Source organism: Thunnus albacares, chromosome 7 (assembly GCF_914725855.1).
Source record: "Thunnus albacares chromosome 7, fThuAlb1.1, whole genome shotgun sequence".
In the NCBI taxonomy this organism is placed as follows: Eukaryota; Metazoa; Chordata; class Actinopteri; order Scombriformes; family Scombridae; genus Thunnus; species Thunnus albacares.
This window is the reverse complement of record NC_058112.1, coordinates 8,626,988-8,642,475: the sequence shown is the minus strand read 5'-3', so window position 1 is coordinate 8,642,475 and position 15,488 is coordinate 8,626,988. Positions and strand designations below refer to the sequence as shown.

The window sequence follows — 15,488 nt, the reverse complement described above, 5'->3', positions numbered from 1 at the left end:
TAAGAATTTACTTCAGATTGAATAATGAACAATCTTCTAAATGTTCTTTATTAAATTACTCAAGGACAACATCTCATTCACAATGCAGTTTTATTTTGTATAAAATCTGTTTGGTAACTGCATATTTATACACAATCTGATGATGTACAACATAAAAGAAACATTTTTTTTGTTATGGCTGAATGCATTAATGACAGTGATTACTAAAATTGTGATGTAAAAAACAACAACTGATCAATGACATCAGAACACAATGATTTCTGGCCTTAAGGTAGACTGGCCACTGGCACTTTGCTGTCTTAAATCAAACAGGACATTTGGTTGCGAGCAATAGGGACTGAAAACAACTCCACCCATTCAGTTAAAGATATCTGTAGTTTTATCTGTTAAATTAAACAATAAAACAGGTCTCTGATAGGAAATAAGTGGTTATATAAGACCCAGATAAAGCAGTATTGACAAAAATGACAAGGTTTCTTACTGTATTTGCACCAGCTGCACCAGGGGGGAGGAAAAAATAAAATAAAATCACAAAGCCTCTCAGTTGTGTGACGTGAATTAAGTTTTCAGCTGATACAGGCTACATGGATTATGTCCACAGGGGGAATCTGGTAACTTTAAGTATTGAGTATTCTCATCTGCAGCTGATCTGATACATATAGTGAGTGACAGCAGTTATCAGCATTAGGCTCTGTGATGCTGTCAGAGCTACAGGACAATGTGGGTAATGTTAAAATAAATTATAGCTTTGAGGATGCTTCTATACCACATCTATAGAAATAATTTATCTTTTTCACAGCCTTCACCCTTGCACCTATGACAGATGCCAAAGAGGCCAATAGTTTAATATGCACTATTTTGTAATAAAAGCATAATAAATAAATACATTATGTACAAAAAATGTTGAAAATGTACAGGCACTTGAAAACAACCTTTTTCTGATACTTCTGCTACTGCTAAACAATATTTTCCTGTGCATTTCAGGGTGAAAAGGATAATTCGGTTGTGTTTGAGTCTTCTATGCAGTCGTGTAAACATGACAAATCTTCTGCCGTTTTTGCTTCCCCCATTCTGAGCGCACCTCAGGCAATAAGATCCTTCAGGATCCTTCTGGTTGCAACACCAGCGTGGTGTTTACACCAACTGGCCGATTTGAAAAGCTCCACTGAAGGCCATGATACATTTTAAGATACCACATCATATGGGCTAAAGTCAATACAGTTTATTATAACTGCACACACTCAAGTCATATCGCTTTTCATTTGCCTCACACTTAAATATTACTCTTGCTTTCTCACTGTCTATCCTCCATGTTATGTATAAACAAACACACACAGACACACACGCACACACGCACACCTCGACTCAGCTTGGCCTTCAGCCCATCAATATACAGTGCCTACTCTCAAATCATTTTCAGTCACCAAATGTTTCCATTTACTGCATGACTTTTTTTGGTCTTTCAGGAATGGGTGCTATGAAGTGGGCTTCCGTCAGACATCACACTGCATGTTTACATACAACATTACATAACAAGTCCATCTGGATGTCCTAGATTGTCATTTGAAAATACAGTAAAACTTGAGGGTTTAGGCAGCAGGGAAAGTGTTTTATCAGTGGCATATAAACAGCGTGGGACACTAACCTGAGACGACTGTCCTGATCAGACGCAGAGTTGGACGGGATGAGCAGTCCACTAGATTTGACCGCTCATGATTATCTTACTACAAAAGGACGTTTGATGCAGTATTCCAGTTCCAAGTAAACAGCTTCATTGTTAAACCACCACAGTCGATAACCGCACCTCATCAGGTTGCATAACATCATTCCCATAGGGATATACAGTAAATTTGTATACAAGATATTTACAGTAAAACTGTTCATTAATTAATAAATGACACTAGATGGGGCCAGAATCATAGCACAGGTGATTTTTTAAAGGGGTATTCCACCAATGTTACACATACTAGGCTTGTGAAAACGGTTGTAAAACACTTTCTGTGGCTCTTAAGGAGCTTTGTTAAGTCTTAGAAAATGACCCTGATGATGTCATTATAGTTATCTTGGATTAGGCTTGACACTTCAAAATATCTGACAGAAAACATGTTACAAACCGAGGGCATGGAGTGTGAAAGACGATGGCATTTCACAGGCAAGGAAGGCCTAATGAAATACACTTATGAGTTGTATTATGGGAAATGTAGGATCCAGTGTTTTTGGAGCTTTAGAAGACTAAAAGTCAGAATATTTTAACCATTTAAAAAAAATCTATCTTTCAAAGGTCCCCTTAGCTTTATGGAATCACAATAAAAGATCACTGTAGTTTGTTTGTGATGCTGGATGGACAAGTCCAATGGTCCCACTTGTAATTCTATTTTCTAAATGGGTAGAAACATTGCGTTGATCTATCCTTTCTACCATTGTGAGGAAAGACAAGCCCATCTCAGTAAGAAGACCAGTCTCCAGAGTAGCATAGTGATACTGCAGATGAGTCTGTACAAGCACTGTGTTTGACACGCTGTGTACAAAACAAAATACTTTTAAAAACTGTGGATATCTGAGGATAAAAACCATAAAAAGTGAGTAGCAGTGTATCAGAGGTTGATGAGTTCTACAGTAAATCTGTTTGGTGCTACCTGAGGAAAAGGATGATGGACAGAAAAGATGTCACAACAAAACTTTTAGAGAGATTATTAGAAGTCAATAGTGTTCAGTACAGAGAGTACCACACCTGACCTGAGCACACAGTTGGTGTTGACTCTTCAGGTAACAATTCCTGCTGTAACTGACACTGCATGTCACTGCCAGACAATACATCTCTGGTGACATATTTTCCTTCGTTACCCACTTTCTCTCATACCCTGCCACACACTGACCGACAGACACACACACTTCCTCAACGCAGCGCTTTTCTCAAAAGCAAACACATGGTACAAAAGCAAGGCATTCTGGGAACAGTAGTGCATTGTTGAGTTCCACCCATGGAACCTGAATGACTTGATTGACATTTGTGACTCCATCATCACTCCCATGTCAGCTTTTGAGGTCCTTTTGGTCAAAGACAATTTGACTGGCCAAGTAGATGGCGACAGTCCCGAAGATGGCGGAGAAGGCGATGTAGGCAGTGACGGACTGTGCGAACTGAACGATCATGCCCATGAAGAGGGTGGGGAAAACCTGAGAGAGGAGAAAGGTGCTGTCTAAGATGGCAAAGTCCAAGCCCACGCCACGTTTCTCATACCCCGATTCCGCCTCCTCCTGCTCGGTTCCACCGGCGCTGTGAGATGAGCCGTTCTGGCTGTGAGGACTGGGGTAGTACTCATAACCATCCTGTTTGAGGAAGGCATGTCCGTAGGTGGCCCCCGTTTTGTGGTTTAGTCCACTCTCCTCTTCCACAGGAGTCAAATACACAGAGTCCCGCTTGGGTGTAATACCATTTTTATGCACGCTTTTGGTTTTCCTTTTTGGCATATAGACCTGAAATGAGACAAGAAAAGAATTAATTAACAAACATACAGATTTTTTCAACAAACTTTCCTTGTGTGTAAACTTATTACTTCTGTATTTACCTCTTTCTCTTTGTGGTAGTAACAGGTGAGCGTGTAGGGCAGAGTCTGCAGCGTGGCGTATGCATAGCCAGTGAGGGCCGCCATGGCTGTGACCAGGACCACACTTTTGGACAAACAGATGACCAAAGCAGAGAGTGTGAAGCTCACCATACTGCTCAGGTAGACCCACCTAGAGCCAAAATGGCGAACCAAATGACTCATGACCAGGGAGAAGAAGGTTGAGGTAGCACACTGCAGGAACAGGCCCAGACTGCCCATACGGATACCTGAAAGAAGAATGTGAACTTTTATCACACCCAGCAGAGCCTATGAAGCTCCCAGCCTCTCTCATACATCCTCTGTATAGATGTATGCATCACACAGTTAGAGTTTTGTCATCAGAGACAGAAACTATCTCACACAACTCAAGTAATTTCCATCAAAGGCCACATCTAGAAAAAGGTGCATGGCATGCTTGAACACAGCTAAACCTACTGTATGCTAAGTTTAAACTGTGATACATTAACTGCTATTTGGTGAGCTAGAAACCCTTGTGTCTGCTCAAGCCCATAAACACACAGGCACAGATCTGGTAGGTGAGACATTCACAGAGCTCTCCGGCATGGACACATTGTTTGGGTTGACTGACTTGGACCATCAAGACACCATTAACCTTAGATAAATCCTTGAAAAGCCTGAGAGGATGAGACACACAGGCCGGTCCGTGTTTAGTGAGGCAATGTGCCTTCTGGCTCAAGTCTGGCCCAGTCAGCCAGCCAGACAATAAGCATTTGGATGAGGTCTCTCCAACTAACCGAGGTGGAATGTGAGGTTCAAACAACAGAGGAAGAATTGCAGACTCCTTAGCAAAATTAGATTAATTTATGTTTCAGCTCCCAAATAAACACATTAACAGTTGGTACTAGTCTAGATTTAAATTTTCTTATGTATTTCTGTATTTGATAAAAAAAATCTCTACCCACAAAATTAAGGTGCTACATTCACACGATGCACATGACAGCTTAAGAAAACGTAACCAATATGTGACACAGTCACTATGTACTAATGACTGAAACTGCTATTCATAAAGAAATAAATTAAATGTTGGTTTAGTTCTCCAGTACATTACAATCATGAGTGTATTTATGTTCTCCCTTTGAACTCGGTCTTTCAATTAGATGGTAATATGAAAAATTTCCATCTTTTGACAGAGTCACAGAGTGCAACAGTTTTCAATAATGACAAATTTTAAAGAAGCTGGGATTTTAAATGCTATGAGAAAATTGTTCCCTTTTAAATAATGTTCCCTGTTAAGACCAATATTCATTTTACCCCTTAATTAAGTTCTTAAATTTTAGCACAAATCCATGGAAGCTGGACCGACTACATGTCTGGACCTTTATTTATTTCAGCCTGCTATCAGCCTGATCTCTCAGTTTGCTCTTGGTGAACAGTATGGGTCAGAAGTTCAGCAGTAGAGCAGAGAATGACTTGTGTGAAAGGAGTATGTGGATCATATTACTTCTGGAAAGCAAAGCTGCCTGAGCCCACTTTACAAACACTACAGAAGCTAATGAGGACTGAAATTTAAGCCAACAGAGATATGGGACTGAGCCAGAATACTACTGAATCTGTGCAAAGGTGAACCGCTGCCTTAAGTATGGAAAAATAGCTGTGTCTGTAGTAAAAGCTTTACAGATAAATACTTTGAATTGGAACCTGCCACAATAGAAAAGATTAGCACAAAATATTAGCAGTTACTGTAATCAGGGCTCAAAATTAACACCAGCCACCCGCCAAATGCTGATAAAATATGCAAATGGCTGGTAGATTTGCTTTACTCACCAGCCAACAAACAATGGTAATCTATTGACTGGCTAGTAAAATTCTTGCCATTTGGCTGGTGGACAAAAAAGTTAATTTTACACCCTGACTGTAATAAAGTAAAACTGTCCATGTAATTATGAAACTAGAGACAAAGCAGATTACCTTCATGCAGAGGAACATCTGCAGGCTGAATGATTTGGTTTAATAGCATACGCTGTGTTTCAGATTAAACAAACGCGACTCAGACAGACCTCAAAATTGTGTGCTTTGGCCGTCTACCTGACTTGAATGAACATGTTCTTTGTGTGCTGATTCCTTGACATTAATTCTTTGTGAGTGTGACATTCCTCGTGGTCCAGCAAGCACAGGGAGGAGAGACAGAGGAAAAGTAAAAAGTAAACAAAGTGTGGAGGGAGATAGAAGTGGAGAGAGAAGGGAGAGAAAAGAATGTGGATGGATGGATGAATGAAAATTTCAAAGGAAAGAGGGAGAATGGTGAGAGAGAGGAAAGGGTGAGAAGGATTAAAGGATGAGAAAGCAGGTGGAACTTGTGGATGGTAGTAAGAAGGGATTGATAAAATGAGAGGGGATGGTGAAAGGCACATCATTAAGTTAAGAGTGATAATGGCAGAGCCGAAGGAAGGGATTGAAACAGGGTGTAAGATAGAAAGTTTGACTGAACAGTAAACAAAAGGAGACTAAAAACACTTCACTCACACATAGCCCACTATGTTAACAAATCTGCAACGTCTCAAGATGGTCTACCTCACATCTGTTTATTTCAGCTCCATTCTTCCCATCTACTGTTCTTTCTCAGATGCTGTCTGGTAAAATAAACCGAAGAAAGACGTCTTCCCAGCATGCACGGCCCTCATCCGTCACTGACAACACATTTATTCAGTTGTATCTGCATCTGGTCTAGCTAAAAGGTTATATTTCGGTAGACTCATACTGCTAAGCATTTGCAAGCATAGATAAAAGATGCAGCCAATAGCCATACGACTGTCTTGCAGGATTAGTGACAGCTCTGTCACATTCACAGAGCAGGAACAGGAAAGGATAAAGCCTGTCTGTTTTTGTTTACGATTTCCTGAAGTGCAGGGGTGGAAAGTAATACCTGGAATGCCTTGGATTGACTTGACATTAGCTCAAGCATACTTATCCAAAGGATTTGTTGGTTGTTCAGTGGCATTACTACCGAAATGTGAAGTCTTGTATTAAGAGTCTACATTAATGGCAGGTCTTTGTTCAATATATCCTACACCTTCACAAGAGCCTACATGAGGGCAGCAGGAAGGCATGAGGACATGCTGGAACACAGGCTCTGGCTCTGTCTTCCACCTGTGCCCAAGGAATGTGAGTGCATCCTGCCCAGCTGTGACAGAGCAGACAGCACGGCCAGGACGGACCCTGAACCAGCTGTGTGTTCAGGTGGTGGAGGTAAAGACGTGATGACAGAAGTGTAAGCTATGTCTTGAGTCTCACTAGAGCAATGGAAATCTCTTTCATAATACACTACTGAGTAATTAAGTGATTTTTGGCAGTGATGTCAAATTGTGAAATGTGTTGGAACAAAATGAACTTTAGAGTCATTAATCAATGCATTAGCTCATAATATCTAGTGTGTATACAACAATGAGCTAAATACATATTTAAAACAAAATATTGTTTCAAGAGAAGAAAAATTACAGCAACACATAAACTTTCAATAAACTGAATAAAGAGGAAATCTGACCTTCATCATATCTTTGCCTGGACACACTTCCTGGTGTTGCACTGGGCACGCCCTCGTACAGGCCTTCCCCCACAAAGTCTGTGTAGAAAAGCATAAAGGACATGACAGCCATCCAGCTGCAGAGCTGAGCCACACACAGCTGCCTCATCACCCTTGGGACATGGCAGTAGCTCCTGTAGATGGCTGGAGTCATGGACCAGCACGTTCTCAGCAAGCACAGCACGGGTCCAGACTTCAGCAGCCTCAGCTTGCACTTCAGCAGGTAGCAGCATGACCGTGGCACACCGCACCGGCCGGTCTCTATCGCTCCAGCCCCGGGCTCCAGTAAAGATCCAGACCCCACCAAGCCACTGCTGGTAAAAGAGGGTTCCTCGGACACCTTCATGGTGATCAGCACACTGGAGATGAAGATGAGGATGAGGAGAGAGAAGAGGCACTCGGCCTGGCCTCCTAGGTAAACAGAGAGCAGGCTTCGACTCCAGTCCAGTGCTGGAAGCAAATAACCCACGCAGCCTCCCAAGCTGACCATGAAGGAGAACATCGCAAAGGCTTGGCCGCAGTCCTCCTCGTCTCGATACAGGTCCGATAGAAGCGCCTCCAATGGTGTGAAGCACACTTGTCCACAAAAGTCAAGGAGCCCCACACCAAGGATAAGGAAACCCACCTGGAGGAAAGAAGCAATGACATTGAAGAAAGTTCAATTTTTAAACTTGATCATGTCTTCTTGAAATTCTCTTCCCCTTAATGATAAGTAAGAAAGCAAAGTAGCAAAGTCCACATATAACAGGGTTTTGTATTTGGATTCTTTTTTTTTTTTTACATCTTCAGATACTAACCTACAGGACTGTTTTTCAAAAGAACTTGAACAGTCTCAAGTTCTGTGTCTTGCTCAAGGGTTGTTCAGCAATGCAATAAGATGCCAAACGTCCAAATTACAATTGGATTATATCCCACTGTTATTGCCATGGGACAGTTGACTTGGAGTGTGAATCATAACCATGGTAGCACACAAGTTAACTTCTTGTCTTTTCTGAATTGAACAAAATTACAATCACAAACAATCAATCAAGTTTCCTACCTGGAGAGTACGCCCACCCCAAGCAAGGCGTGCAGCCAGGACATCAGCGTGGGGAATGATAAAAAGTGCCACAAGGACTCCCAGAGACAGCAGCCAGATGAAAGGCCGCCTTCTGCCATAACTGCTGTTGCAGTGGTCACTGGCTGAGCCAATCAGAGGGATGAACAGAAGACCAAGCACTGGACCAATACCTGTGGACAGAACCAGGGATACAAGGGTCACACCAAAGAAATCACCAGTGTAACATACGTAGTGGAGAGAAGACATAGAGGACATGGACTAATTCCATGTCCTCTGAAAGCAATGCAGACAATGAAACGGCATGAGAGGAATAAGGTATTTTCTTTCCAAAACACTGTCACACTTATCAATTAAGTATGAAACCCTTAAATCACCCTTAAATACACTGTATTTCCACTCATCATTTACTTGTTGATTTTCACAGCATTACACACAAAAAAACACATGCCTGTAAAATGTGTATTAAGCTTTAGGTTATAAAAGCTACTAAGAGCACAAGGACGTCTTGCTGTCCGGTGTTTTTCAGCCTGGTTTCTACTAGTACTGTCAGGTCCTCCTTGCTGCTGCCCTACCAGGGGATGAAGTGCCATCATCACTGAATGCTGGTGATGGATCCTACAGATGGCCTGCTGCCTGAAGGTAACCCACCATCAGCTCATCCTCCACACATGGCCAAGTCTGGCTAATTAAAACACAACATGACACATGGGGTGTTTGCATGCAGATACACACGCAATATCTAAAGTGACCTGATCTTGAGGCTAGAGTTTGGCATTTCAAAGAGGTACCCTGTGGAGTTTTCATTACAGACAAACACTATTTTGTTGCACTATGTGTAAGACTTAAGAAGATGCTGAATACATTTCTGACCACATAACACATTTCCACTGCCTTCTTTTTTTTAAATGTTTCATGCAAGTGCTGGTAAAACATAGAATAGGGGGATCTGCTCATCAAAAATCAACCACATCCTTATTTATGCTCTTTCTCCAGTTTGACAAGACACTGAAACCAAGAAGAAGGTCGATAAGATTTATGTTTGGCGTCGAAGCACACTGCAAAACCCTTCATGAACACAGAAACAGAACGGAAAGGGAAATAGCAGAGCACAGACAGACAGACAGACAGACAGGCAATCTGAGAAAGACAGACAAGCTGGCTGCAGCCAGGCACATTTCTTCCTGCTGCAGCTGTGGAGGGCCATCATAACAATTCTCACCATCTATAGCTGTAAGACTTACTGTCTCACACACACACACTCTCCCCACTCAATAGCTGCTCTCTACTCTCTCTCTTCAATTACAATATATCACACATACACACCAAAGCATGCTTCCCAGTCTCTAAATTCAATGCAAGCTGCTTTCCAGCTCGTGTTTTCAGACTCAATCATAAATCAGTGTGCTGTCTAACCTAACCCAATATGAAATGTGTCACGTTCCTCAGTGTGCTTTGTTACTTAAATACACACCTAAATATACTTTCAAAACATGAGTAATGGACACCATGGTGCTAAAAAGCACTGAATATGTCCTCCACTCACAGAGAGGAAACTAGAGAAAGAAAGTAACAACTGGGGTATGAAGCAGCCAACAAATGGCTATTAGATAAAGCAGAAAGCGGCCATTTGAGAACCTGACACTACTGCTTGGGGAAATTAGCTTTAAGCCTCCCAAGACACAATATCTGTCTTCATTCAAATAACACTCAGGCACTCCATTATAATAAAGGGAGATGAGAATTAAGTTGAGTGCCATTTCCAGATTGGCTTACAGTGCTGGCTGTTTGGGAGGAACTCCACAATGAAATAATTTTTCTTCATATCACCAGCAGCTGAGAAATGGAACAGTAGAAGTGTAGATTGTTTAATCTTTATATTTGAATAGTCACTTCTGTCATCCACACGGAGTCTTTTAGTTTGGTGGAATTGTATCTATCATCTGTATGGTCACAAGACAATGTCTCAAAGAGATGCTTTTACTGACGACCACGTGGATGCCATTTGGGCTGACAGGATAATGCAACTATTCACATCGCTTACAAGAAAACTCAGTTACAGTGTACAAATATATACCATATGGGTGATGCTAATTGTGTGGATGTACACACATGCCACTAATTTGTGAAAGCACCAAGATAACCAAGAAACATATCTGTCTTAATGTTAGAAGGAGTACCAAATAATTTTGGCAAATAGCCGATGACTATTGTTAGATTGAAAGGTCTGGGGCCACTGAAGCCACAAATACACCACCAGAAGCCAAACTGAATTATATGTTAGCCAGACATAATGGTGCAGTCATCAGCTGCACTTACTGCAGAGTGTGTTTGTGGTGTGCTGTTCCACAAGGCAGAAAATAGTCTACATTTCATGGCTTTTCCCAGAATTCCTAGGTATTCCTAGATAATGGACAGTTATTTAAAAAAAAAAACAATATTACTGAAATGTTTTAAGGTAGAGGATAATATGTATTTACCATTCAAGACTGGAGATATACAATGTTCAGAGTTTGAGACTATGCCTGATTCGACTCCTTGGTATTTTGAAGCTGTAGCTGTAAGGAGTTGTTTTTTCACACATAAAATAATGAATACTGGAGTTGAACCAACACCTCTCTGTAAAGCAACAAACTTCATATTTGAAGCTTATGAGCTGTAGTATTGTAACGGATTATGTGGCATCTCTTTTGCTTTAATTGCATCCATCACCTGTGTTTGTCACCAACTGATGCCTTTGAATAATACTTTAAACTAGGTTATGGTGAAAATCTAATTTCTTTGGTTCAGCAGCAAACTGAAAGATACTACAGCAGCTTAAAACTCTGAAGTCAAGCAAATGTGATATAATGCCATAAAGATGTCTCTCATCCCTCTACAACTTTTCTCCTTAAAAAGGTGCAGTGTGTAGAATTTAGTGACATCTAGCAGAGCAAACTTGGCAGAAGCGGAACATAATATTCATAAGTGTGTTTTGATTAGTGTATAAACACCTCAAAAGAAGAATCATTGGAATGAGCCGTTTATATCTACATAGGGGGCAGGTACACTTCCAGTTGCAATCAGCAACCTCACCAAACCTCACTAAATCCTACACACTGCACCTTTAAGACACAACAGTAGAAGAGCATACTGGACTGACACACATGCTGCTTACATGATGGATTTTTAAACTTTTTTACTGTTTACACTCCATCTGGATTGTCCACATCTGTAAATAATTTCCAGCAGCATTTCTTTTTAGTAGAGAGGTGACAGGAAATGAGGAGAAAGAGAGAAGGGGAATGACATGGAGCAAAGTTCCCCGGCTGGACCGACCTGGGGATGCTGCAACCACAGCACACAACCACGATACCCCAAAACAGTCATTCTTAACCTCTTGCACTTTTTTTACTTTTTAGTAGTGTCTCTAGTAAAAATTGTGTCTCAGACTGACTCTTTTGAGCTGTGATACACTGTGAGCTATACAGTTGATGAGCTGACTGGATTGGTTTAACTCATTTTTAGGTACTTGAAGTGTGCACTTTGCAGCTGTATTCTGTTGGACAACACAAATATCAGTATGTATTTGTATATTTTTTCAGTAAAAGCCCAATGAACAAGCTTTTCAAATTAAAAAATGAAATTGTACCTAATAAACTGGTAACTGAGTGTCAGTCTGTCTGGAGATTGTGGTTCTTCCTCAGGCAGTTCGCTCTCCTGCTGCCTTTCAATTAGTGCCTGATTACCACCTCAACAACTCAACAGGTGATTTGGCTACTAATCTGTGTAATGGCCTCAATTGTGTTTTTATGACCTGAATGGTAAAGAAGACAGAAGCCCAGAGGCAACATCCCCCACCGCTATGCTAAACTTGACTAGTGCTGGACAAGGTCACATCTTTATGTATCAAACTAGTTTACAAACACATTCTTTGGAGGGTACATCCTATTTTGATTTACAGTGGTCTCATAAGTGTATTAGCAACTGATGAAATTATTTTCCATTTGTATCATTGCTCTAATGTAACCACAGTCTTATCTATTTTCAGCCCCATGATGATTCACTATGCAAAATGATTAAAAGGCACTCAAGGGCCATAAAAATCTATCATTTGAAAATCTCGGATGAGAAACAATCACTCATGTGGTCAGTAAACAAGCCACAGAGGAGATAGTTGACTCCTAGCTGTTCAGTGCGAGGAAGTGTGCGCATGTGTGCATGTGAACGGGGGGAAGGCCCACCTTTGCCTTTCATGTTTAATGAATACCCTGTCAGAAAGGGACAGAGAGAAAGAAATTATGAGATCTGTGAGAGAGAATGAGGCAGAAGCTAAGCATGTGCACACTTGCACACACACACACTATGGAGGTAGTAATGAGGCCTGGTAACCAGATCCCCCCTATCTACCAGGTCCTTACCTAGCACCATGGTCATGTAGCGCTCCTCCACTCCAGCCTCCAGCAGCAGCGGGGGCACGTATGTGATCCCAGCTGCCACACAGATCTCCAGGCCACAGGTCAGGGAGTTCAACAGGACGAGACGCCACTGAGACCTCCATCCAGGCATATTTACAGGGGCTGGCTCGCCTTTCCTCCCCTCTGGGGTGGCCACTACTGGGGGCAGGGGAGGGGGGAGGGACCCGGGCTGGGGCAAGGGGGCGAGCGTGGGGAAACAGATGGTGCCCCAGTGGGACGAGAGGGCTGTCGGGGAGGGACAGCGGCAAAGACACGTGGATGTCTCAGATGACCTGAAGGATTCATCCTCTTCTCAGCATTCTGGATCTGAGGAGCAGGAATGGAGAGTCGTGAGAGATGGAAAGAAAGCAACTTCAGAAGAGTCAAATAAAAGAAACATCTAAATATGACACAGCTTCCACATAATCTCTGCGTGTCGTAATTTGCTGCAGTAAAAGGCATGTCACGTTAGAGAGGTCATCCCCGGGTTACTAAACCTGGCTGCCGGTGGCCTCAGGTTGCATGTCGAATGTCAGCAGTGACAGACTTCTCACAACAGAACAGCATCTACTCACATTCCAACATATTTTCCAGAAACGCAAAAAATGGCAGCGACAGTCAAAAGGATATGATATTGATGTATTCTCAGAGCTCCTCACCAGCAGCTTCAAGACAGCAGGAACAACAACAGGCGGACAGAGGAGATGAGTCAGCTGGAGCGACGTGGCAAACACACCAAACCATTTGTCAGGAGAATTCTTCCTCCCTCTGCTGCTCTGCTTGTCTTTTATTCAAATGTCAAAACCACACATTGGAAGACGTTTGAAAAAAAAAAAAAAATCAACCTTTTTAAAAAGGGAGTCTCTTTCTAACTTCCCATGTCTCTCTCCTTACCGTATCTCCCTTTCCCTTCTCCATAATAGCTGTAGTGGGAGGATCTAAAATCCAGCCTTCCCTTGGCTGACCCTGTCATTATCTGTATTATTAAGCTCTGATTGAAGTTTTAGTCACATGTGCAAGTTCTCCTTCCAGAAACATTTTGTAGATTACTACCATTGTTCAGCTGAGTGCGCATGAGAAAGACTTTAGCACCTGAAAAGACATCTTAACAGAGAGAGACTAAAAGACAGGAGGTAGATGAAATCACATGTGAGAGGGATGATATAACACAGCATGTTGTACTGTGCTAGAAAAAAGAAAGCCGAGTTGTGCTAAACACAGGAACTGTGATAAAGTCTGTAATGGCGTCGTCAGGGTGATGTGTTAAAATCAGAAGTTGAGTTGCATCCTTTCACACATGACTTCTCTATCAAGATGAACAAAAGACCAAGGTTGTTTTTTGCACACTATCTTGCTTTGACAGACATTTCCACCATACCTTGAAGGATAATTTTTCCAGTGACAATGCCCGACAGTCTCCACATGCCCACATTGTTGTCAAGACAACATGTGTTTAATATGTCTCTATTCACCCTAAACCCACCTACATGTGTACCTCTGCAGAGTGAAATGTGACTTGATTCTCATCTGAAGGAATTAGAAAAAGGAAAGGCACAATAGTTGATCCATGGCAATAACCTGCAGCTTCTGTCTCAAGGATCAAATATTAAGTGTGACTTTCATTTTGAAGACAAAAAAACAACCAGTTTAGACTAATTGAAATGAATTGAAGCTGTGAAGAAACAGTATGGGAGGCAGGTTGATAGACTGTCTCCAATCTGTCTACAGATTCATGCATGAATCTCTGCTTCCTGGCAAGAAAAGGAAACAAAAACAAAACCAAGATAACCATTATCGTCATCATCCACCAATGAGATGTGCGTTCTTTTAAAGCAGAGCGAAAGAGCAAGAACAGTCAGAACAGCCGCAAACACAGAAACAACAAGGTGCTATATTTGCATTCGGTGTGACATTCCTCTGCCAATGCTGCCCATCTGTTCTCTCCCAGCAAACAAAATGGATGTCATCATCTCTGACAAGAGTTGGTTAATCACAGAAAAGTGCTCAGCTCAGTAAATGATCTAATCGGATGCATACAGTTTTTTTTTTTGTGGGGTTGAAAAAAAAAAAAATCTCATGTGTGACATATTTTGTGGCTTAGGGCATCACAAGAAGAAGTTTTAGTTATCAGATCAGAGGCTCCATATCCTGAAACAACTTAGTTTACCTTCACTTACACAAATCACTGTCATCAGGCATCCCAGACTCACAATTCCCATCTAAAAAACGTCTTGTGCCATCCCCATTGTTACAAAAAAATGTTAACTGAATGTCATCAATGATGCCATCAGAGTTCCTACAGCATTCATTCATACATATCCAGCTTAGTCATTACGATCCCCTTGATATACAGGCTCTTTGAGAATGTGAAGGACAAAGCCACAGTGTTAGCAGGCTGGACCTCGCAGGGGCCTGGGTCACAGAGAGAGAGGACCATTTCACACCCGTCACATCTCATTCCCGCCCAGCCTGGGCACACTGAAAGACACCCATCAGGGGACCAGCCTTCGCCCCTACGGCCTGTCTGGCCACTACCACCCCCCCCCCCCCTTACCCACATATTCACTGTGTGTGTGTATGTACATTTCATGTGCGTGCTCAACTCTCTCCCCCCCTCCCCTCCCTCTCCCTCTCCCCTGCATTTCTTCCTTATCCTTCCTCAACCCCTGAGGTCAGCTTCGTCTCTGACCTGCATTCTAAGAGGACCCTATTGACATATCTGCCCACGACTGGTTATGCCTTTATGAGTCTGGATCTCAGTGTGAATGCTTTCTATTGCAGCCCCAGCTGACTCCCTGTCAGACTTTCTCACTGGAAACAGAAGGGCCTCCAGTGGCAAGAATAGA

General features: G+C 42.0%; 1 protein-coding gene across 2 annotated transcripts in view; it reads right to left on the bottom strand.

Moving 5' to 3' along the window:
* Positions 1–73: 73 nt before the first annotated feature.
* Positions 74–15,488, bottom strand: part of LOC122985445 (solute carrier family 45 member 3) — a 32,620-nt gene continuing 17,205 nt past the window's right edge. For both annotated transcript variants that reach the window (XM_044356104.1, XM_044356105.1), the window contains exons 2-6: positions 12,607–12,969; positions 8,189–8,379; positions 7,111–7,774; positions 3,570–3,835; positions 74–3,477 (exon numbers count right to left, since the gene is read on the bottom strand). In XM_044356104.1, the coding sequence (XP_044212039.1) occupies positions 3,034–3,477; positions 3,570–3,835; positions 7,111–7,774; positions 8,189–8,379; positions 12,607–12,754 (1,713 nt within the window). In that variant the 5' untranslated portion in view covers positions 12,755–12,969 and the 3' untranslated portion in view covers positions 74–3,033. The remainder of the gene's footprint in view (positions 3,478–3,569; positions 3,836–7,110; positions 7,775–8,188; positions 8,380–12,606; positions 12,970–15,488) is intronic.